Source organism: Carya illinoinensis, chromosome 12 (assembly GCF_018687715.1).
Source record: "Carya illinoinensis cultivar Pawnee chromosome 12, C.illinoinensisPawnee_v1, whole genome shotgun sequence".
Taxonomy (NCBI): domain Eukaryota; kingdom Viridiplantae; phylum Streptophyta; class Magnoliopsida; order Fagales; family Juglandaceae; genus Carya; species Carya illinoinensis.
In genome coordinates this window covers 20029034-20051621 of record NC_056763.1, presented here as the reverse complement: position 1 = coordinate 20051621, position 22588 = coordinate 20029034, and the positions used below count along the sequence as shown (strand labels likewise).

Sequence of the window (22588 nt, the reverse complement as noted above, 5' to 3'; positions counted from 1 at the left end):
TTTTTGCTCAACCCCGAGTTGTGATAATAGTATGAAAACATATTTGTTCAAGGGACAAAACCAGCCATCCTCTAAGCTTTAGCTCCTCATTAGGCTAGTATCCAACAAGTTACCATAAAACTTGTGGGCAACTGTGGTTTGTGTGAGGTAATTCTAGATTACAATGACACATTCTTGTTCTCTTCCATTTCTAAGTAAATTCCAATCATTATTTGATTCTTAAACCACGTTCCTCATAATGCATGAATTGTATAACACTGAATTCCTTTACTAGATAGCTAACATGCTATTAGTCATGTTCAGGGATTCTTTCACCATGCTTGAAATGATAAACGAGTTTTAAAGTTTTGCCCTACTGCTGATTGTATGGAGAGAAGTTAAATGGGTTGAGGTTGCGTACTGTTTAAGATTTTCCCCATACTGAAGTAGAGTTAAGGAAAGTGCTTTGTAGTTGATATCCCCTAGTTGGTTTATCTAGTTTGAATTGTGATTAAACTCATAACTCCTATAATTTACTAAATGAATTTATTGGCGCGCTATTTTGTTTGTGTTATATTCTGCTTGCTCTATTTATACTGAAAATTGTGAATATTTTCATGTGCAGTGTGTATGTTGGACCATCGAGTGCAGTATTGCTTTAAAAGGCGGGTTGACTGAGCCTTTGAGAGGAATTGGTGAGCCAGGAATAGCCAGGGGTGAGTCCCTTACTCTGTTGCATATTGAGGTAACAAATGCATACTATGCTGCAAATCTCTACCTTTCTTTATTTCTTTCAATAAATTTGTAACTTGGATGTTTTATGGTTTTGTCCAATAAATTCCACCCTACTGAAAGTTTAGAAATTTTTTGAAAGATGGATACGTTGTCTGATCTTTTGTTGTATGCTTTCTCTAGATACAACAACTCTATTTCAATGTAGTCGCTAATTGTTCTAGCTTTTCTTTCACTTTGATAGTTTCACATGACTACTCATTATTTTTTATAGTTTATAGTGAGTTCCCAACTATATGTATGACAATATTTATACATATTAAATATATAGACACCCGCACACATACATATATATATTAATTGGTGTTTAATGAGAGTGAGGGTGGTGGACATGTAGTTGCGTCAGATGATTAATATAAACTTTTCATTGGCTTCATTAGTTCTGTCCATTGACATGGAGATAACCCAAAGTACATATATTCTCATGGTATTTTGACTGCCAGTGTACAAATGATTCTTGTTTTTTGCCCAAAAACTCAGAAAACCAACTATTCTAACAGCCTATGCACATAGGTTGTGAATTTATAACCCAAAGTAATTTTTGTTACAACCGAAATTACAAACTTATACCCAACTTTATTGAGCACAGGGATCACCCAATATCGATGTATTGGGACCAACTGCATAAACTTTACACCTTGATCTTCTTTTCCAATATTAGGTGTTTCTTCAAGATACCAGATAATCCTTGCATAGAAAAGGCACAAGTTGGAAAAGAAAATTCCCAAGGAAACGATCACCTTAATGCAGATGATATAAGATACGATACCGTGAGAATCCCCCATAAACACTCACATAATGTCCTAATCAAAGACCCATTTAGATAGTTAACTGTCCATCATTTTTGAAAACCTTCATCTGTGAGTGTTTTGGTTACACAACTAATTATCCTTGAACCATACATGACTATAAGCTTGAGATCGTTAGTTAATGACACAAAATAGTGGACTCAAACCCGAAATAATTTTGTAACATGCCTTTCTTTCTTGTATATACTGAACTCAAAACGCATACACTTGCAAGTCCTATAAGGATGAATTATATAGTTTATAGCTGTATACTGGCATGTTGAGACCATGAACTCTTGTCGCATTAAATTAAATATTCTTATCCTACATTTTGTCCAACCGTTCATTCCATCGACCATATATATTATGGAACATTTTATGATCAAATTCCAAATGTCGACTCATCAACTACCTACGTTGATGGTCTCTGTTTATCTAACTCTCTTTCCCACATTTATTATTTTTTAGATGGACAGAAATTGGATGAACGAGCCCGATAGACTTTTATCACCTGCATATGCCAAAGGCGTTAAAATATTCCTCACACAAGCATGAAACCATGCAAGTGGACGGGATCGCATTCGGTGTCCCTGCCGTACATGTCTTAACAATCTGTGGCTTCCTATATTTGAGGTTGAATCTCATTTGTTTATTAAAGGGATCAATCCAAACTACACCCAGTGGATATTTCATGGGGAGGAGGAGACAACATTGGACATTAGTGACAATGATGTTGGTAACGAGTTTATACCAGAAGATGATTATATCGATGACATGCAGCATATGTTGGATGACGTACAGGCAGACACCTTTGTTGATGTGCCCCAAGAAAACACTGCTGCGCCAAATAGGCCACCAATACCTGAAGATTCACCAGCAACTGCTTTTGACAAACTACTGGAGGAAGCTCGACGTCCTCTTTTCGATGGGTGTACAAAATTTACAAAGTTTTCATTCATTGTCAAGTTATTACACATCAAATCAATCGGTGGATGGTCAATTAAGTCATTCGACATGCTCCTTGATCTGTTGTGGTCATCTTTTCCTGATGCGCTCTTGCCACAATCATATGAGGAATCAAGGTCTTTGGAGTGCGGGTTGGGTTTCAAGTACCACAAAATCCATGCGTGCCCCAATGACTGAATCTTATTCTAGAAGGAAAATGCCGCTCTTAATTAATGCCCTGTATGTAAGGCTTCAAGGTGGATGCCAAATGCACATGGCTCACGCGTTATACCTCAAAAAGTGTTGCGCCATTTTCCATTGAAACCGAGATTGCAACGTCTCTTTATGTCTGCAAAGATAGCAGGTGATATGAGATGACATAAAGAGCAACGGGCGATAGAAGATACTAGTATGAGACATCCGGCTGACTCTGAGTGTTGGAAGAAATTTGATGAACATCATAGTTGGTTTGCTGCAGATCCACGCAATGTTAGGCTCGGTCTGGCCTGTGACGGATTCACTCCCTTCAACAACTTGGCTAAGCCCCATAGCATTTGGCCAATGATCCTTGTCCCGTATAACTTGCCGCCGTGGTCATGCATGAAAGATCAATACTTTTATGACTTCTTTGACTATTCCTGGCCCAAAGTCACCAGGAAATGAGATCGATGTGTACCTGCAGCCGTTGCTTGATGAACTGCTTGAATTGTGGGAATATGGGGTATCAACATATGATGCCTTATCTAAGGAGATGTTTATGTTGCATGCTGCATTGTTATGGACAATGAATGACTTCCCTGCCTACGGGAATATTTCTGGCTAGTCAACAAAGGGAAAATTAGCTTGTCCATCTTGCAATGCCGAGGGTGACTACAATTGGTTGAAATATGGCCGAAAACATTGTTATATGGGACACCGACACTTCTTACCGCTAGATCACATATGGAGAAGGAGGAAAGGATTGTTCAATGGTAAAGAAGATCATCGCATGCCGCCAAGAGATATAGGAGGATACAATATTCTGACTCAATTACAGATGATTGGGGATGTTCAGTTTGGCAAATCTCGTAGGAAGAGAAAACTTACTGCTGAAGAGCTGAACTGGACAAAGTGTAGTGATTGAGCTGAAATATTGCATGTTTTAGCTATTTAAAACCAATGTATTTTAAATTCTTCGTGACACTATTATTGGTTTTAGATGGAAAAATAGTTAATAAGCATAAATACGAATTGTGATTTTTAATTGATTGATATCATGTTTATGCTTAATTTTATAACTATGATTTAATGGGACAATATTTCCTCACATATATAGTCTGTTTTTGATAATTTATTTTTGAGTGTTATTTCTTTCTTCTTATTTTCAGTTTAAATAAAATTCAAATGAGATCCGGTTGGAACTTTTGATCAAAAATGCATACTAATTGAGAGGAAGGAAGGACGTACTTGGCAACTGAAAAAGAAGACACAAAATGAAGAATCAGTGGTTATTTTCTTCCTTTGATTATTCAAGATGCATGTGATCTTCATGGTTGAACGAAACTCACGGAGGCTTGAGAATTTTTGGAGGTGAAACATTAAAGTCTAAAAATGGAGCTGAAACGTGAAGGCATGTGGGCTGATAAAATAAAATAAAATAAAATAAAATAAGAAGAAGAAGGTTGGTGTAGCTAAAGTGGACGGAGAGAAGAGATAGGAGAGTGGGTGAGTAGAGAAGTGCCGTGTTTAATTTTTCAACAAGGGAGACGTGTAAGAGTGATGAGAGAAATCGGTGCATAAGTTGAATATTAGTTGGTTGGTGTGTAAAGAAAGAGAGGTGCCGTGATTGAAGGGAAGTAAAGAGGAAAATCGGTGGTGATTGAAAGAAAAAGGAATTGTGATTGGAGGAGGGAGTTTGGACAACTAGAAGTAGCTATATATATATATATATATATATATATGTTGCTGGACGTGATTGAAGAAAAGGGAAGAGAGCAATCGGTGAGAGGTGATTAGCTGAAAAAAAAAGGAGCAATCGGTGGGTGAGGATTTGAGGGGCAGGTTACGTAAGAGATAGAAGGGACTTGATATGTTGGTCATGAGTAGAGAGGGAGAGAAGAGAAGCAATCGGTGATAGGTGATTGGCTGGAGAACAAGGGAGTCGGCTGGAATTATTTCTTTCTTGGAGATGTGTAGGTCGGTTGTAGAGAGGTAGAGGGAGACGTGTAAAGAGTTTCCAGATTTTCTTTGGGGTTGATGTGAAAAGAAGTTGATGTGGGGGATGGAAATGAAGGGAGCCGGCTGGAGTAATCTAATTGGATGGGATTTATTTTGGTGGAGAAAGGAACATGATGAGATTGGTGCTTGAGTTTAACGTGGATTTGAAGTGGTTGGAGTTTTATTTTTTTTTTGCTTCTGCATGTTTTTCGTTTGGCATCTAGTGGGGCTGCAGCTTCTTCTTGATGAATATCTTATAGTTTCAATTTCTGTTTTATGCATTTTAGTAACGTCGTGAGCTTTATTCTTTTGACGTTAACTAGATTTCAAATTTTATTGTTTCTAAATTGTTGCATAGTATTTCTTGTATTTCATTTTAGTTTTCTAATGAATAATATTTATATGGTTTTTATAGCACTTATAATAAATATGATTTGCTAAATTTCCATATTAAAGTTAGAGGTGAAGTTTAATAATTTAAATATTGTTTTCGAATTCACGTAAAATTTATTCTACGAGCTTGATCGATTGAAAGATTTTATTATTGGATATTTTGATTATCTATATACTCGTCTTGATTCATTGTGATTTTCGAATACAGTGAATGCTTGAGGAATCCATGTGGTATTCAAATAGATTTGTAAATGTTTTAATCATCAATCGTTCACGCTCAATCATAAGCAATTATTTTTCTTGATCTTAAATGCTAAATCTTCCAATTAAACGGAATCATTATTCTAGTTTAATTGAAGTAAATCGATCGGAAACAATATCATAAATTATTAGACGGATCCTAGAAACCTTAGTCTTTCTCCATATCAATTCATTTTATCATTTTAGTTTGATTCAGTTATTTTATCAATCTTTATTTGATTGCACGTTTCTTTTCGTAACTTCATTTCATTGTCTGAATTTATTTTCTTTATCACAAAAATCAATCCCTGTGGATTCGATCCTGTAAGATACTACAACACCTGTATACTTGCAGGTAAAACTGCACTAAATTTTTGGTTCATTAATTTGAGTCAAAGTTTAGGCGCAACAAGTTTTTGGCGCCGTTGTCGGGGATTGCAACGTGTGATAATTGTTTTTTAGAAAAGAAAAAAAAAATTAGTAATCTTTGTCTAATTGTTTTTCATATTCTTTTTGCAGGTACGATTTTTTACGGAAAACAAAGCATGTAACATTGCTTCCATATTCATACCATTTGGTAATCTCGTTCCAAAATTTTTCTTTTACTTTCTTGCTTGTTTTGCATTTTGTTTTTACTTTTTGAATGTGCTCGATCATCTATGATGAATGATCTCATGGCAACATGATCAAACGGGTAGATTGAGAAGAGAGGAAATTGTTTTAAAAGAATTGGTTGATACTTTGTCAGGTGATTCTAAAAATTCTCATTCTAATACCATGGCTGACAATCGTAGTGTTCATGACGAACAAGAAAATGAAGAGGCACAAAATAATCCGCCAATGAGAACTTTGCGCGAATATTTGCAGCCAACAAGGACAAGTACTCCATCTTGTATGATTTTTCCTACGAATATGGGAAATTTTGATTTAAAACCGGGAGTAATCCAATTACTTCCCAAGTTTCATGGCTTAGATTCAGAAAGTCCTTATTTGCATCTAAAAGAATTTGAAGAATTTTGTGCAACTTTACAAAACCAAACTATCAATGATGATGTTGTTAGATTAAAGTTGTTTCCATTCTCTTTGAAAGAAAAAGCTAAAAATTGGTTGAACTCCTTGAGACCAAGATCTATTGGCACATGGTAAGAAATGCAAAGGGAATTTCTAAAAAAGTTTTTTCCTACTCATAGGACCAACACTCTTCGCAAAAATATTATGAATTTTTCTCAAAAGGAAAATGAAACATTTTTTCAGTGTTGGGAACGTTTTAAAGAATTGTTGCTAACTTGCCCACATCATGGCTACGAGACTTGGCGCACCATTAGTTTCTTCTATGAAGGTTTAACATCTCAAATGCGTCAGTTTGTAGAAATGATGTGTAACGGTAATTTTCTAGATAAAGATCTTGATGACGCTTGGGACTATTTTGACCAGTTAGCTGAAAATGTCCAATCTTGGGATAACACAGATCGTTCTGATCGGTCAAATAAGCCCAAACTCGGTGCCATATCTCAAGAAGGTATGTATGTTCTTAAAGGAAATGATTATGTGAATGCTAGGATAGCAAGTCTGACAAGAAAAGTCGAAGCCATGGAGGTTAGGAAGGTAAATCCGGTTAAGGCCAGTGAAAAAGAAGAAGAAAATTGTGGCATTTGTGAGATTAGTGGACACCTAACTTAGGATTGTCCAACAATCCCTGCTTTTAAAGAGGTGTTGCACGAACAAGCAAATGCCATGAATTCCTATAGGAGACCATTTTCTTCTCCTTATTCGGAAACATATAATCCTGGATGGAGAAATCACCCCAATTTTAGTTGGAGGAATGAGTCCAATTCAAATCAAAATCCTCAAGGGCCATCTTCTTCTAGTCCTTATGTGCCTCCACATAAGAAAACCCTTGAGGAAACATTACAGGCTTTTATGCAAGGACAAGCAAATATCAACACTCAGACAATGCAGGCCATTACTGAGATGAGAAGTTCTATTAGCGACTTGACCTCTGCATTACATGCTCAAGAGAAGGGTAAGTTTCCTACTCAACCTCAGCCGAATCCCAAAGGTAAATTTGAGGTAAGAAATTCAAATCCCTCTGATTCAAAATTTGAACATGCCAAGTCCATCACCACTTTATGCAGTGGAAAAATAATTGATAAGAGTATTTCAACAACGAAAGTTGATGAGACCAACAACTCTTTAAATTCCAAGAGTGATGGTGAACTTGAGAAGGTTGAATTAGATATGCCTATGAAAGCCCCAATACCTGCTCCATTTCCCCAAAGATTGCAACATTCTCACAAGTTGGTTCAAAATGCTGATATTCTTGAAATTTTCAAACAGGTAAAAATCAACATTCCTTTGTTGGATGCAATCAAACAAATTCCATCGTATGCTAAGTTTTTGAAAGATTTATGCACAGTGAAACGTACGATGAAGGTGCAGAAGAAGGCTTTTCTCACTGAGCAGGTAAGCGCCATCCTCCAGAACAATTCTCTTCCTAAGTACAAAGACCCGGGTTGTCCAACAATTTCCTGCGTGATTGGAAATTTTAAAATTGAAAAAACTTTACTTGACCTCGGAGCTAGTATTAACCTCCTACCCTACTCGGTATATGAGGAGTTGGGTCTTGGTGAACTCAAACCCACCAAGGTAACACTCCAACTTGCTGATCGTTCAATTAAAATACCGAGAGGGATAGTTGAGGATGTGCTAGTTCAAGTAGGCAAATTTTATTTCCCAGTAGATTTCATTGTTTTGGACACAGAACCTGTCTTTGATATTTGCACTCAAATTCCTATAATTTTGGGTAGGTCATTCCTTGCGACCTCAAATGCTTTAATAAATTGTAGGAGTGGTGTGATGATAATATTTTTTGGCAACATGACTTTGGAGTTGAATATTTTCAATATTTGTAAACAACCTGGTGATGATGATGATGTGCATGAAGTAAATCTGATCCAAACTCTTGTTCAAAATAAATTTGATTTGTCAAGTTTTTCTAACCCACTTGAGGCTTGTTTGGTTCATGGTGCAAATTTTGATGATGATTCTGTACTTGCATCTATGAATTTTTTGCTAGAATCTACTCCTATAATGGACATTGATAAATGGAGAACACGTTTTGAGGAATTACCGCCTCATGATGTTGTGTCTCTCCCCTCAAGTGTGCAAACACCAAAACTTGACTTGAAACCTCTACCTGTTGATCTCAAATATGTATTTTTAGGTCAAGCAGAGACATTACCAGTGGTCATTTCATCAAAACTGGATGAAATTCAGGAGAGCAAATTGATTAGTGTTCTCATTGAACACAAAGAAGCAATAGGATGGACCATAGCTGATATCAAAGGTATTAGTCCTTTGATTTGTACCCACAGGATTTATCTAGAGGACAATTCTAAACCCTCTAGAGAAATGCAACGTAAACTGAACCCCAACATAAAAGAGGTTGTCAGAGCAGAGGTGTTAAAACTTCTGGATGTAGGGATCATTTACCCTATTTCTGACAGCAAATGGGTTAGTCCTACGCAGGTGGTACCCAAGAAATCTGGTGTGACTGTAGTTAAGAATACTGATAATGAATTGATCCCAACTAGAGTTACTACTGGTTGGCGTGTATGCATTGACTACAGAAAACTGAATTCTGTCACCAGAAAGGATCATTTTCCCCTACCATTCATGGATCAAATCATTGAACGTGTAGCGGGCCATAAATTCTATTGCTTCCTAGATGGTTATTCTGGATATAACCAAATTGAGATTGCTCCTGAAGATCAAGAAAAGATCACTTTTACATGTCCATTTGGTACCTTTGCATAGGATGCCATTCGGACTCTGTAATGCTCCTACTACATTTCAACGATGCATGATGAGTATATTCAATGACATGGTAGAGCGTTTCGTTGAAATATTCATGGATAATTTTTCTATTTTTGGTGATTCATTTGATGAATGTTTGACTCATTTGGAAAGAGTGCTGATTAGATGCAAAGAAAAGAATTTGATTTTAAACTGGGAGAAGTGTCATTTTATGGTCACTTAAGGGATTGTTCTTGGTCACATTGTTTCTTCTCAAGGTTTTGAAGTGGACAAGGCCAAAATTGAATTAATTTCTAAATTGCCCATCCCAAAGAACATCAGGGATATCAGATCTTTTCTAGGTCATGCAGGTTTTTACAGGAGGTTCATCAAAAGCTTCAGCACAATTTCTAGACCTTTGTGCAATTTATTGTCAAAAGAAAATTCTTTCGTGTGGACTAATGATTGTGAGTTAGCTTTTACAAAGCTAAAAGGTATGTTGATTTCAGCCCCAATTATGCGATCACCTGATTGGAATTTACCATTTGAAATTATGTGTGATGCTAGTGATTATGCTGTTGGAGCTGTGTTGGGCCAACGTAAGGACAAAAAGCCTTGTGTTATTTATTATGCAAGTAGAACTTTAAACAGTGCTCAAATGAATTATTCAACAACTGAAAAAGAGTTACTTGCAGTAATTTTTTCACTTGACAAATTTTGCTCTTATTTGATTGGATCTCAAATTGTCATCTTTACTGATCATGCTGCGTTAAAGTACCTTTTAGCGAAAAAAGATGCAAAGCTCAGGTTGCTTAGATGGATCCTTTTGCTGCAAGAATTTGATCTGATAATCAAAGATAAAAAAGGAGTTGAGAATGTTGTTGCTGATCATCTGTCTAGACTTGTTCTTTCAGATTCCATAGAGACAATTCCTATTAAAGACACATTTCCAGATGAGCAACTTTTTGGTATATCTCAAGTGCCATGGTACGCTAACATTGCTAATTTTCTTGCTACAGGTTAAATTCCTCACATTTGGACTCAACAAGATAAGAGGAAATTTTTTGTGGAGGTAAGAAAATTCTTTTGGGATGATCCATATCTGTTCAAATATTGCCCAGATCAGATAATTAGACGATGTGTTCCCAATAACGAATTTCAAAGTGTGATATCTTTTTGTCACTCTGGGGCATGTGGTGGCCATTTTTCTGGAAAGAAAACTGCTTTTAAAATTTTGCAATGTGGTTTCTATTGGCCTACCATTTTTTAGGACACCCATGAATTTTGTAAAACTTGTGAGCGTTGTCAAAAGTTGGGAGGTATTACCCGCCGGAGTATGATGCCATTAAATCCAATTTTGGTTGTTGAAATATTTGATTGTTGGGGCATCGACTTCATGCGACCCTTCCCAATTTCTTTTGGCAATCTCTTCATTTTGGTAGTAGTGGATTATGTGTCCAAATGGATTGAAGCTGTTCCATGCAAAAACAATGATCACAAAGTGGTACTGAAATTTTTGAAAGAAAATATTTTATCAAGGTTTGGAACACCTCGAGCCATTATCAGTTATGGGGGTAAACATTTTTGTAATAAGCCTTTCGAGGCCTTAATGCGAAAATATGGTATTACTCATAAGGTTGATACCCCTTATCATCCACAAACAAGTTGCCAAGTTGAGGTATCTAATCGGGAGATCAAAAAAATTTTAGAAAAGACGGTTAACCCAAGCCGCAAAGATTGGTCTTTACGACTAATCGACGCACTTTGGGCATACCGTACTTCTTTTAAAACCCCGATTGGTATGTCCCCATATCGACTCATTTTTGGAAAGGCATGCCACTTACCTGTGGAATTGGAACACAAAGCTTATTGGGCAATCAAGCGATTTAATTTTGATGTGAATAAAGCTTGCTCTCTTCGTAAGTTTCAGCTTAATGAGTTAGAGGAAATCAGGAATGAAGCTTACGAAAATTCTTGCATTGCCAAGGAGAGAATGAAAATTTTTCATGACAAAAATATTTTTCGAAAATCTTTTGAGCCTTCCCAAAAAGTTTTGTTGTATAATTCAAGACTCCATTTATTTCCTGGCAAGCTTCGATCCCGATGGATCGGGCCCTTTGTTGTAAAAACTGTTTATCCTTTTGGGGCCATTGAGATAGAAAATCCAGAGAATGGTAATGTTTTTAAAGTTAATGGACAAAGGTTGAAACCATTTTTGGATGATTTTACTCCAGAGGTTGAGTCCACTACTCTGGAGGATCCTACTTATCAGAATTAATTTCTGATTTTTCATTGTATATACCGTATTTGTTTGTTTTGTTTTTCTTTCTTTTGCTTTTTGTATTTTTAACTTTGACAGAAATCTACTCCTTATGTGCGTTCGAATATCTCAGGTGAACTCTTTCCTCTCTGTTTAATCATTTTCGTCTCAATATATGTTCTACAGTGTTTATCTTGCTCCAATTCATACTTGTATAGCATACATCATCGAACATTCAATTGCTGAACATTGAGGACAATGTCACATTTAGTTGGAGGGAGGGTTTTCTGTTGAAAATTTATTAGTACCTAAAAATAAAAAAATAAAATTAAAATTAAAATTAAAAAAAATAAAAACATAAAAAAATAAAAAATAAAAAAAATAAATGATTAACACACACTTCTGGCATATTTGTTAGATTTGAGTATCTTGGTGGAGTAGTTGAGTGGAATTATTTTGTGAAGATTTATTTTCAACCTTAAGCATAGAACATGACTTATGATGCATCATATTTTGTTGAGGAGTGACTTGAAACACCGGGATGCGATATTTACAAAAATGAGAATTAGTTTGATTTGTATAGAATGAAGGGCAAGTTTTAAAAGAACATTTTGCACATGCTTACACTTGTAGTGTTCCTCATTAATGTTCATTGATTTAAAACAGGAGAAGTAAACTGCATGACTATTGAGCCTTATAAAAAAAATTAAAAAAAAATAAGAGAGAGAGAGAGAAAAGAAAGAAAGAAAAAAAAAATCATGTAATTTTTCCTGAATAAAAGGCTAGAAACAGTTACCCAAAACTTTGGGGGTTAAATGTTCAACCTTTAAACAGAGTTGGCGTGAAAACTGCTAGTCTCTTAGGCTTTGAGGTAGTTAGAATCAATAATGATTAATCTTAAGGTTGAAAAATCCTATGATAAATCATGTTTATTAGTGAGGAACACACACAGGTTTAGCCACACACACATATCTGAGTTCTGAGACATTTGCCCCAATTCTATGTGAACAATTGTTGAGACTTTTCTTGTGGATACAACTCCTGGTGTTGAGTAGTCACGAATCAATTTTTTGTGAGAATTCAGAATTATGTTTGATTGTTTTTGTTTGAATTTCGAGCTTTATGTAATGTTCATCTCAATTAATTTTCACTATTTTGCTCAAGGATTAGCAAAAAGCTAGTTGGGGGGTGTGATTGAGCTGAAATATTGCATGTTTTAGCTATTTAAAACCAATGTATTTTAAATTTTTCGTGACACTATTATTGGTTTTAGATGGAAAAATAGTTAATAAGCATAAATACGAATTGTGATTTTCAATTGATTGATATCATGTTTATGCTTAATTTTATAACTATGATTTAATGGGACAATATTTCCTCACATATATAGTCTGTTTTTGATAATTTATTTTTGAGTATTATTTCTTTCTTCTTATTTTCAGTTTAAATAAAATTCAAATGAGATCCGGTTAGAACTTTTGATCAAAAATGTATACTAATTGAGAGGAAGGAAGGACGTACTTGGCAACTGAAAGAGAAGACACAAAATGAAGAATCAGTGGTTATTTTCTTCCTTTGATTATTCAAGATGCATGTGATCTTCATGGTTGAACGAAACTCACGGAGGCTTGAGAATTTTTGGAGGTGCAACATTAAAGTCTAAAAATGGAGCTGAAACGTGAAGGCATGTGGGCTGATAAAATAAAATAAAATAAGAAGAAGAAGGTTGGTGCAGCTAAAGTGGACGGAGAGAAGAGATAGGAGAGTGGGTGAGTAGAGAAGTGCCGTGTTTAATTTTTCAACAAGGGAGAAGTGTAAGAGTGATGAGAGAAATCAGTGCATAAGTTGAATATTAGTTGGTTGGTGTGTAAAGAAAGAGAGGTGTCGTGATTGAAGGGAAGTAAAGAGGAAAATCGGTGGTGTTTGAAAGAAAAAGGAATTGTGATTGGAGGAGGGAGTTTGGACAACTAGAAGCAGCTATATATATATATATATATATATATATGTTGCTGGACGTGATTGAAGAAAAGGGAAGAGAGCAATCGGTGAGAGGTGATTAGCTGAAAAAAAAAAAAAAAGGAGCAATCGGTGGGTGAGGATTTGAGGGGTAGGTTACGTAAGAGATAGAAGGGACTTGATGTGTTGGTCATGAGTAGAGAGGGAGAGAAGAGAAGCAATCGGTGATAGGTGATTGGCTAGAGAACAAGGGAGTCGGCTAGAATTATTTCTTTCTTGGAGATGTGTAGGTCGGTTGTAGAGAGGTAGAGGGAGACGTGTAAAGAGTTTCCAGATTTTCTTTGGGGTTGATGTGAAAAGAAGTTGATGTGGGGGATGGAAATGAAGGGAGCCGGCTGGAGTAATCTAATTGGATGGGATTTATTTTGGTGGAGAAAGGAACATGATGAGATTGGTGCTTGAGTTTAACGTGGATTTGAAGTGGTTGGAGTTTTATTTTTTTTGCTTCTGCATGTTTTTCGTTTGGCATCTGGTGGGGCTGCAGCTTCTTCTTGATTTATATCTTATAGTTTCAATTTCTATTTTATGCATTTTAGTAACGTCGTGAGCTTTATTCTTTTGACGTTAACTAGATTTCAAATTTTATTGTTTCTAAATTGTTGCCTAGTATTTCTTGTATTTCATTTTAGTTTTCTAATGAATAATATTTATATGGTTTTTATAGCACTTATAATAAATATGATTTGCTAAATTTCCATATTAAGGTTAGAGGTGAAGTTTAATAATTTAAATATTGTTTTCGAATCCACGTAAAATTTATTCTACGAGCTTGATCGATTGAAAGATTTTATTATTGGATATTTTGATTATCTATATACTCGTCTTGATTCATTGTGATTTCCGAATACAGTGAATGCTTGAGGAATCCTTGTAGTATTCAAATAGATTTGTAAATGTTTTAATCATCAATCGTTCACGCTCAATCATAAGCAATTATTTTTCTTGATCTTAAATGCTAAATCTTCCAATTAAACGGAATCATTATTCTAATTTAATTGAAGTAAATTGATCGGAAACAATATCATAAATTATTAGATGGATCCTCGAAACCTTAGTCTTTCTCCATATCAATTCATTTTATCATTTTAGTTTGATTCAGTTATTTTATCAATCTTTATTTGATTGCACGTTTCTTTTCGTAACTTCGTTTCATTGTCTGAATTTATTTTCTTTATCACAAAAATCAATCCCTATGGATTCGATCCTGTAAGATACTACAACACCTGTATACTTGCAGGTAAAACTGCACTAAATTTTTAATTCATTAATTTGAGTCAAAATTTAGGCGCAACATGTAGCATATTCTTCTAGTTACCTTATTGGTCAACACTTCAACTTTAGCATAATTTAGATGTTATGCATATTGAGAATAATATTACCGAAAACATCTTATTCACTTTAATGAACACTCCAGGAAAAACTAAAGATAATATAAATTCAAGGCATGAGTTGGAGATATTGGGCTATAGAAAATAATTACATTTGAGGCATGAGGGTGATCATGTAACCAGGCCTGGGCTCCGACTCCGACGGAGTCGGAATTGCCATTTCCGACCTCCGACTCCGACTGGAGTCGGAACCGGAAGTTCACTCCGACTCCGACTCCGACGAGGAGTCGGAGTTCGACTCCGATCAGAGTTCGGAGTTAGGAACTCCGATCGGAATTCCGATGGCTTCCGAAGATCACCGTCCCAAAAATCCCTTGAAGATCACCGTCCCATACCGCCTTCCAACTAGACGGCGTTAATGGGACATCCGTGGAAGAAGTACCGGTCGTATCCTTCGATTCCGTCGACCTCTCCTTCTTGACAACCACTACCTTCACTTCCTCCTCCTCACGACGTCGTTTTCTCTCCTTCCGTCGACCTCTCCTTCCGTCGTTTTCTCTCCTTCCGTCAACCTCTCCTTCCGTCGACCTCTCCTTCTTGCATCCGGCTGGTGTTTGGCGTTGCTTTTGCTCGGAAGCGAGATCTCCAGCGAGGGTTGATTGGGAGGACGAGATCGAAGTAGGGGTGACGTTCTCCTATTAAAAACGGCGTCGTTTAAGGTTTTCCTAAAAAAAATAGTTGCAAAATGTGTAATGGTGCATGAGGGGATTCGAACACAGGATCCGGAGAAACAAAACCGAGCCTCAACCATTGAGCTACCTGACTACATAATATTCATAATACAATATATAATATATAAGGTATAAATAGTCGGAGTTCGGAGTCGGAGTTCGGAGTCAACAAGGCCTCCGGACTCCGATTCCGACTCCGACTATGAGAGTCGGAGTAACTCCGACTCCGACTCCGAATTCCGAGAACTCCAACTCCGTCGGAGTCGAATTCAGAGCGGAATTCGGAACGGAGTCGGAAATCTCAGAAATTTGCACAGCCCTACATGTAACAATGCCACATGCACTGTACGCATTACACGGAGATGAAAGGCATAAATTTTGTGAGTGGTTGTCTGATATCAAATTTCCAGATGGGTTCTCTTTCAATATCTCGAATTGTGTTTCTCTACGTAATTGAAAAATCGCCGGGTTAAAAAGCCACGATTATCATGTTTTCCTTCAAAGACTACTCCCAATTGCTGCTGGGGGGTTTCTAAGAAATGACATTGCCTTGGCTTTGACTGAACTTAGCACATTCTTCAAAGAGTTGGGTGCTCGAACACTGGATGTGAATCGCCTATCTCAGCTCCAAACTGATATTGTCACCATTCTATGCAAACTGGAGATGATATTCCCTCCCTCATTTTTCGATGTCATGGTCCACATAGCTGTCCATTTGCCTCGTGAGGCCATACTTGGGGGTCCAGTACAATATAGATGGATGTACCCATTTGAGAGATACCTTGAAAAATTCAAACGGTATGTTAAGAATAAAGCCCGACCAGAAGGTTCAATAGCCGAGGCCTACATTCACACCGAATGCCTAACTTTTTGCTCTATATACCTAAAAGATGTTGAGACGAAGTTCAATCGAGCAGACCGCAACGTTGATGCTGACGAAGAGGAGACTATAGATGGATTCAGAATTTCAATCAGAAAGTTCGTCCCTTGGGTTCAGCTTCTAATGTGCAATTAGAAGATAAACTCTTTAAAGCAGCCATTTGGTATGTGCTCAACAATTGTCAGGAGATTGGACCATATATACAGTAATCATCAAAGAGTTTACTTTAAAATCTACTTCCATTCAAACTTAACAAGTTATTATATATGCAATGCCCATAACATCAAATATTTTGCTTGGCAATTCTGTGCACCAAATGTAGGGAACACTACGAGATATGTAAGGTGCAAAATCCAAATTGCATCGATCGCATGCATCAAACTGACTTTCCAACTTGGTTCAAGCACCGTGTAAGTTCTTTTCCATCCTTATCTACATTGAAATATTATGGATTTCCTTAATATGTTTTGAAATGATGACAATATACGTTATGAATTTTCAACAATTTTGCTATAGATCCAGGAACATCGTACCAAGCATCCACTTGATGTGTCCGCTGATCTGTATGCGTTAGCTTGCGGGCCTGACCGTTGGGTTGCATCATATGATGCTTGCATAATAAATGGAAAAATGTTTCATACGAGACAGCATGAACTTTGTCGGCGTACAGAAGATCTGGGGTGTTGGTAACTGGGAACAAGGCCACAAATAACGCAGACTTTTACGGTGTTATTAATAATATCATAGTGTTACGCTACATAGAGTGGCATCGGGTATACCTATTTGAATGTGATTGGTTTGATGTTGGTGATCAAAAATGAGGGGTGTGGGTGGATGACCATATGATTAGTGTCAACATGAATAGGACTTGGTATAAAGGTGAACCATTCGTGTTGGCGAGTCAGGCTGATCAATGTTTCTACATAAGAGATTTAAGGGCGAAAGGGAATTGGAGTGTTGTGCAAACCTATACAAATAGGAATGTATATAACATTCCGTCGGTGTCGAGGAATCTGGAAGATATTAATGATGGCGAGCCAAGTACTGATGAGGCCGATCAAGAAAATGAGTCTTCTGATTACTATGAACCAGTGCAGTGTGGTAATGCAGATCCAGTGTCAACTCCACTGGATAGGCTTGATATACCACCTAGTCATATTGATGCACAAGAAGTCATGGATGTGGATGGTCAATGCATAGATTCAACAGGCTTTATTAATGATGCCATGATTTCTTCTGGTTCCGGAGATGCGTATAGTGAGGGGGAATATTCAGATGAAGAGGACTTATCAACAGACGAAGAGTCTGTGTCAGATTTATAATGAACACTCCAAAAACTTCGTCTACTTAAGGTTGGTACAACAGATTACCTCTTTGAAGTTGATACAATTTCACATATAGTTAAAAATAATCTGGAAAAGTCATACCTTTTTTTATTTAGTTAGACTAACACGGTATGTTAATTTTTAATAAATGGACTGAAGTAATATGCACAAGATTACATATATGGTTTCATATATTTATTTCTTATGTTCTTGTTTGGCTGCTAATTATGATATTATTATTGCTCAGGTGAGGGTAAAACAATACTGCGTTGCTTTATAGTAGTCGTTGCACAGACAGATTTGGGAGGGGATTTGCTTTCTCTGATATCAATATATTTATCATGCAATCCCATCTTCAAGCTGGAGGCATGAGCGGCACGGTTAATTACAAAGGTATATAATTTAGATCGATAAGTTAATTATTTATCTATATTAATGATCATAATGTAATGGTTACTCTACCCAAAAGTACTTGAAAATGGTAGATAATTGATTTTTCTTTTTTTAACCATGGCATCCACTTTGAGATTATTTTGTGGAATGGACCTGAAGTTTATTACAATGCTATTAACTCATACGCATGCAGGTGACTGAGCAGGACCCAGTACTAAGGGCAGAGGGAGACTCCGGGGTTTTCGTGGGAGGCGGCATGTACCGTACTCGGCCCGCCACAACCGTCCTCGGGGAGCGAAGATCTCCTCATATCACAATCCTGAGGAGTGTAATCAATCATCCTCAGATGACTCCACACAGCCGCCCAAGCCCGCCACCATCCACCAACCCAATTCCCACGCCAGCGCCTGTTTGAGAACCCTCACCAGTGCGGGCACAATCACCTATTAGAGACCACACAAGAATGGAAGACCCCAGTGTACCACAAACTGGTATGTGTTAATCCATGATACATATTGAATGCGTTGACCTATTGGTATGTCATCTTGTTTGTGTAAAGATACTTTATAATTACACACACTAATCTAGTCCTATATTTTGAAATACAGGAGCGGACACCCCCACAGAGCCCGTTGTAGAGCAGGAACAGAGAAAATGAATTCATGGGCCCGCTCGATGCATCAAGTTTGACAAGGCAAGGAAGCATGGGAAAGTGCTTTTAAAGATAAACGAGGGTAAGACAGCACCATGTTGTGAGCACGCTTCTATGTTCACGACACGGGTATCATGGATTATTAAACAATATTGTGACATGAGTTATGCGCGATGGACGGATGTTCCGCAAGCTATGAAGGAGGAGCTCATTGACCGTGTTCGGGTAAGTTATTGGGTTAGCTACTTTCGTCAAGTTGGGTGTCGTTTATGCACTATAACCGTTGCCAAAATACTAATTTTATACAATAATGTAGTCTGACTTCGTGTTTGATTGGGAGCGTGAAAACCACCGATTGACGGTGACAAAGGCACTTCGTAAGCGCTTCAACTCCTTCCATCATGACTTGCACAAGATTTATGAATCATTTGGAAGCCATGAAGAAGCTTTGGCTAATGGGAAAAGCTTGGTGGACCCCCTTGTATGGGTAAAGTTGTGTGGTAGATTGGGCAGTGATGCCTTTAAGGTATATATGCTCTTTCTCAAAGTAATGCCATATTAAATTCTTCCATTTAATATGACTAAATATTGTTGTGACAAATGCAGTTGTTTATTATAGCTAACATTGGGTGTGCATGGCAGAAAATTTCTTCTCAAAACCAAGCGAACCGAAAGAAGCAGGCAATTAATCACACATCAGGACGTAAATCATTCATCCGAATACTTGAGCAAAAGGTTTGAGGATGCCTCCCAATTGATGGTCATTTCAATAGACTTGTCCAACTTCTAAATTCATTAGCACATATTAAATGTTGTCCTCTATGTCGTGAAATTATATTACATCTAAGGATATGATATTATTACCTTACTGTTGGGTACTAGTTACTTTCAATAGACTTGAGCTTAAAATACACATGTCAAATTTTATAAACTTGACCTGCTTCATCAAACTTTTCATATACATTTTTTGAACACATGTAGCGTGATGAGAACGGAAATTTGGTTGACTTCTATAAGGAGACGCGCTGGTCGAAGAAGAAGAACAAGTTTGTGACAGATGCTACAGAAGATACTTACGTGAGTTGTACACTTACAGTTCCATTGATCTATTCTTGTTTCTAATAATAATAAATGCATACAACTAACATGCCACAATTGTTAATAATCGTTGTTTTGTCAATGTCCAGAAAAAGATGCAAGGTAGGTTGGATGGCCTAGAACCAGAGCAACGTAATGATGAGGCAGCAGCGACTGTCTTTAGGGAGGTCCTGGGCCATCGACCTGGATATGCGCGAGGACTCAGGGAGATGGTCATCCCCGAGTCAAGTAGACAGTGTGACCAAGTTAAAATGCAATGCTACATGTCTAAGATTGAAAGACACAAGAAAGATGCTGAACAACATAAGAAAGATTCTGGAGAGTATAAGAGTCAGCTGGATGAAATGAGATTAGAGATGCGGGCTCTTAGGGAGCATCAGATTCAGACTGACAGATTGCTTCAGGCATTCTTTAAGGATCATTTGGCATTCACTGAGTCATTAATTGATCTACCGCTACCATGAAATGAGATTAGAGATGCGGGCTCTTAGGGAGCATCAGATTCAGACTGACAGATTGCTTCAGGCATTCTTTAAGGATCATTTGACATTCACTGAGTCATTAATTGATATACCGCTACCACTTGTCTAGTAGGTACTAAAAAGTTGACATATGCTTTTTTCTCCCTTATTTTAATCATTAATTTGTTGTACATGCATAACTGCTGTGGTACGCATGAATTATTAGGTGTTTTCACTATCAATAGTAATAATTGCTATTTTCTTGCACTCCATTCACCTGAAAAGTCATGGTTAATGAGGTTATCTATATTGTCATGGGTTTTATGTGGTGTGAGGTGGTTGAAAGAGTTATGGAAGAACATTTTAGGTTATAAGTAAACAAACTATATTAATAAGAGGATAATTATATGCCATGTTCATTCTTAAAGAAGAGTTAAGGAGACAATAAAAGAAAAGGGTCATTGAGAGAGAGTTCAGCATCTAGTAGTATGTTATTTTCACAACCTGTACCCAAGCTAACAAAGGCCACAGTTGCGTTGCCATATGTACTTTTAATCTACTAAGTAGCAGTTGGTCTGAAATCTGTCCATTTCGGAGTGCCAATAACATGCATATTAAGTTTCCGGCTATGAAATATAAAGCCTTGACCGCTGGCTTCCAGACCATTAATACCATGTTCTGTGATTGGAAAAAAATTTATTCAATATCAGAGATTTTACATTTATTTCTAAAAATCAAATACTTAGAATATTAATGAAAGGCATCTTATTTTTTCAGAACTATTAATACATTGTTGATGGAAGCAGCTATTCTCATTAGTGCAATAGTGGATATTTGCTCAATATCCAATATTTAACCAAACGAATTTCTTACTCATCAAGGGGCCCAGTGCTGCGACCCCAAATGCATGAATTTGTTGGGGAAGAGAAGAATGATGATGCTAGGGTGCAGTGTTCTCTACAACTGGAAAAGGTACTCAAATCTCATTTAAAAGTCAAATTTGAAATATAAACTCTTCCGGTATAGTGAAAGTTTTCCTCTCTACTCGACCAGTTATTTTTAACATCTTATTCCTTTTTTAAAGCTTTGTTGTCCGGACTGCAACTTCATTTGAATATATTTTGTGTGCCTGGATTGTTTTGTGGTAATATAGATGAGACAACCAAGGGGTTATCTTGCCTGGAAAGTGACATTATCATACGTCATCAAACATAGTTTCACGTGATTCACACACATGACTCCCAAACTAGAAGTTGCATTAAAAGGGCATTGGTTGAGGTGGAAATTTTTATCTGCAGTACCCATAATGCATTATGTTCAATATTGGCCAGTGTGAGAATTAGCCTAAAGTTTATACTCTGCTATTTCTACCTGTTGACCATTTTATCTACTGACAAGGCTTGAATAAGTTAAGCCTGGATTTTTTGTTATCTGAGATCTAACCAATATTGACTACACCACCTAGGATAATGGTGGACATTTTCCATCTAAAAATTGTTTAGGTTAGGTGAAAGAAACTGCCGATGCATTTAAAAAAAAAAAAAATCTTTAGTAGGAGAAATTTCCCTATTGCCACTAATATGTTTGGGTGTGGCAAAGTTTGATTATTTGGGAGAAAAAAAATTTCCATTGGAAAAATGTTTAGGCAAGTGTAACAAATTCCCCATTCTGAATTTGGACCTCTTCCTAATTATAATGAAAAAATCTCCAAATGTCAACTGTTCAATTCCAGAACATCCTTTTTCCGTATCTAATATGATTTTTGTTTGTCTTTCATTTAAAAAAAAAAAAAGTGCTTTATATTCATGTCATTGTAAAATTACTTGCATGGCTTTAATAATGGTTGTTTTTTTATTCACTCTTACATTAGGCATCAGACAAAAAGGGGTGGTTTGATATTCACAACAGTGATATGGCCAAGCTTGGGCTGATCATGAGCTGTGCAACCAGTACCAATTTTCACGCATCATGTTCGCCACCTTTCTTGATCAAGAGTGATATGTCGAACTGTGGGTGCCAGTGAATGAAAAGTCCCACAGTAATAGAGATAACCAAAATTGGTAGCCCTTGGCTACCATTATAATAGAGTATAGTAAATTAGTAGGTAATGGTGATGTTTTGTATATTATATAAAAATTAGCTCAGCTTGTACTTGATATGACTCGACATAGTGCACCACCCAGTGAGAAATTATATATAGGAGGAAAGCATGGTTGAATTGACGCTCGATCGATGCAATTGAATTGTTTAGAACAGATATATTTGTGTATGTATGGATCGTTAGTTGATAATGTCAATCAGGTACATTCGGATTAA

The 22588-nt window shown here is 36.8% G+C and overlaps 1 protein-coding gene, 1 non-coding gene and 1 pseudogene across 3 annotated transcripts; 2 read left to right on the top strand and 1 right to left on the bottom strand.

Moving 5' to 3' along the window:
- Positions 1–6533: 6533 nt before the first annotated feature.
- Positions 6534–6637, bottom strand: LOC122290616. Its single transcript, XR_006236478.1, has one exon. It is a non-coding gene; the product is annotated as a small nucleolar RNA R71 (small nucleolar RNA).
- On the top strand, positions 6603–17033 carry LOC122289319 (annotated as a pseudogene).
- Positions 14558–22588, top strand: LOC122289481. 2 transcript variants are annotated; one of them, XM_043096498.1, is made up of 11 exons: positions 14558–16753; positions 16860–17695; positions 17916–18061; positions 18255–18552; positions 18670–18938; positions 19030–19239; positions 19356–19448; positions 19695–19790; positions 19901–20405; positions 21154–21244; positions 22143–22588. In XM_043096498.1, exons 5-9 carry the CDS (start codon positions 18828–18830, stop codon positions 20273–20275), a joined length of 885 nt encoding a protein of 294 aa, XP_042952432.1. In that variant the 5' UTR covers positions 14558–16753; positions 16860–17695; positions 17916–18061; positions 18255–18552; positions 18670–18827; the 3' UTR covers positions 20276–20405; positions 21154–21244; positions 22143–22588. The 2 variants fall into 2 exon arrangements, with proteins under 2 accessions (XP_042952432.1, XP_042952431.1); XM_043096497.1 differs by having other exon boundaries at positions 21050–21244.

Coding starts and splice junctions, on each gene's coding strand:
- LOC122289481 (XM_043096498.1), top strand. CDS start 18,828: ATGTTCACGACACGGGTATCATGGATTATTAAACAATATTGTGACATG. Junction 19,449..19,694: donor TCCGAATACTTGAGCAAAAG/GTTTGAGGATGC, acceptor GAACACATGTAG/CGTGATGAGAACGGAAATTT. Junction 19,791..19,900: donor ATGCTACAGAAGATACTTAC/GTGAGTTGTACA, acceptor GTCAATGTCCAG/AAAAAGATGCAAGGTAGGTT.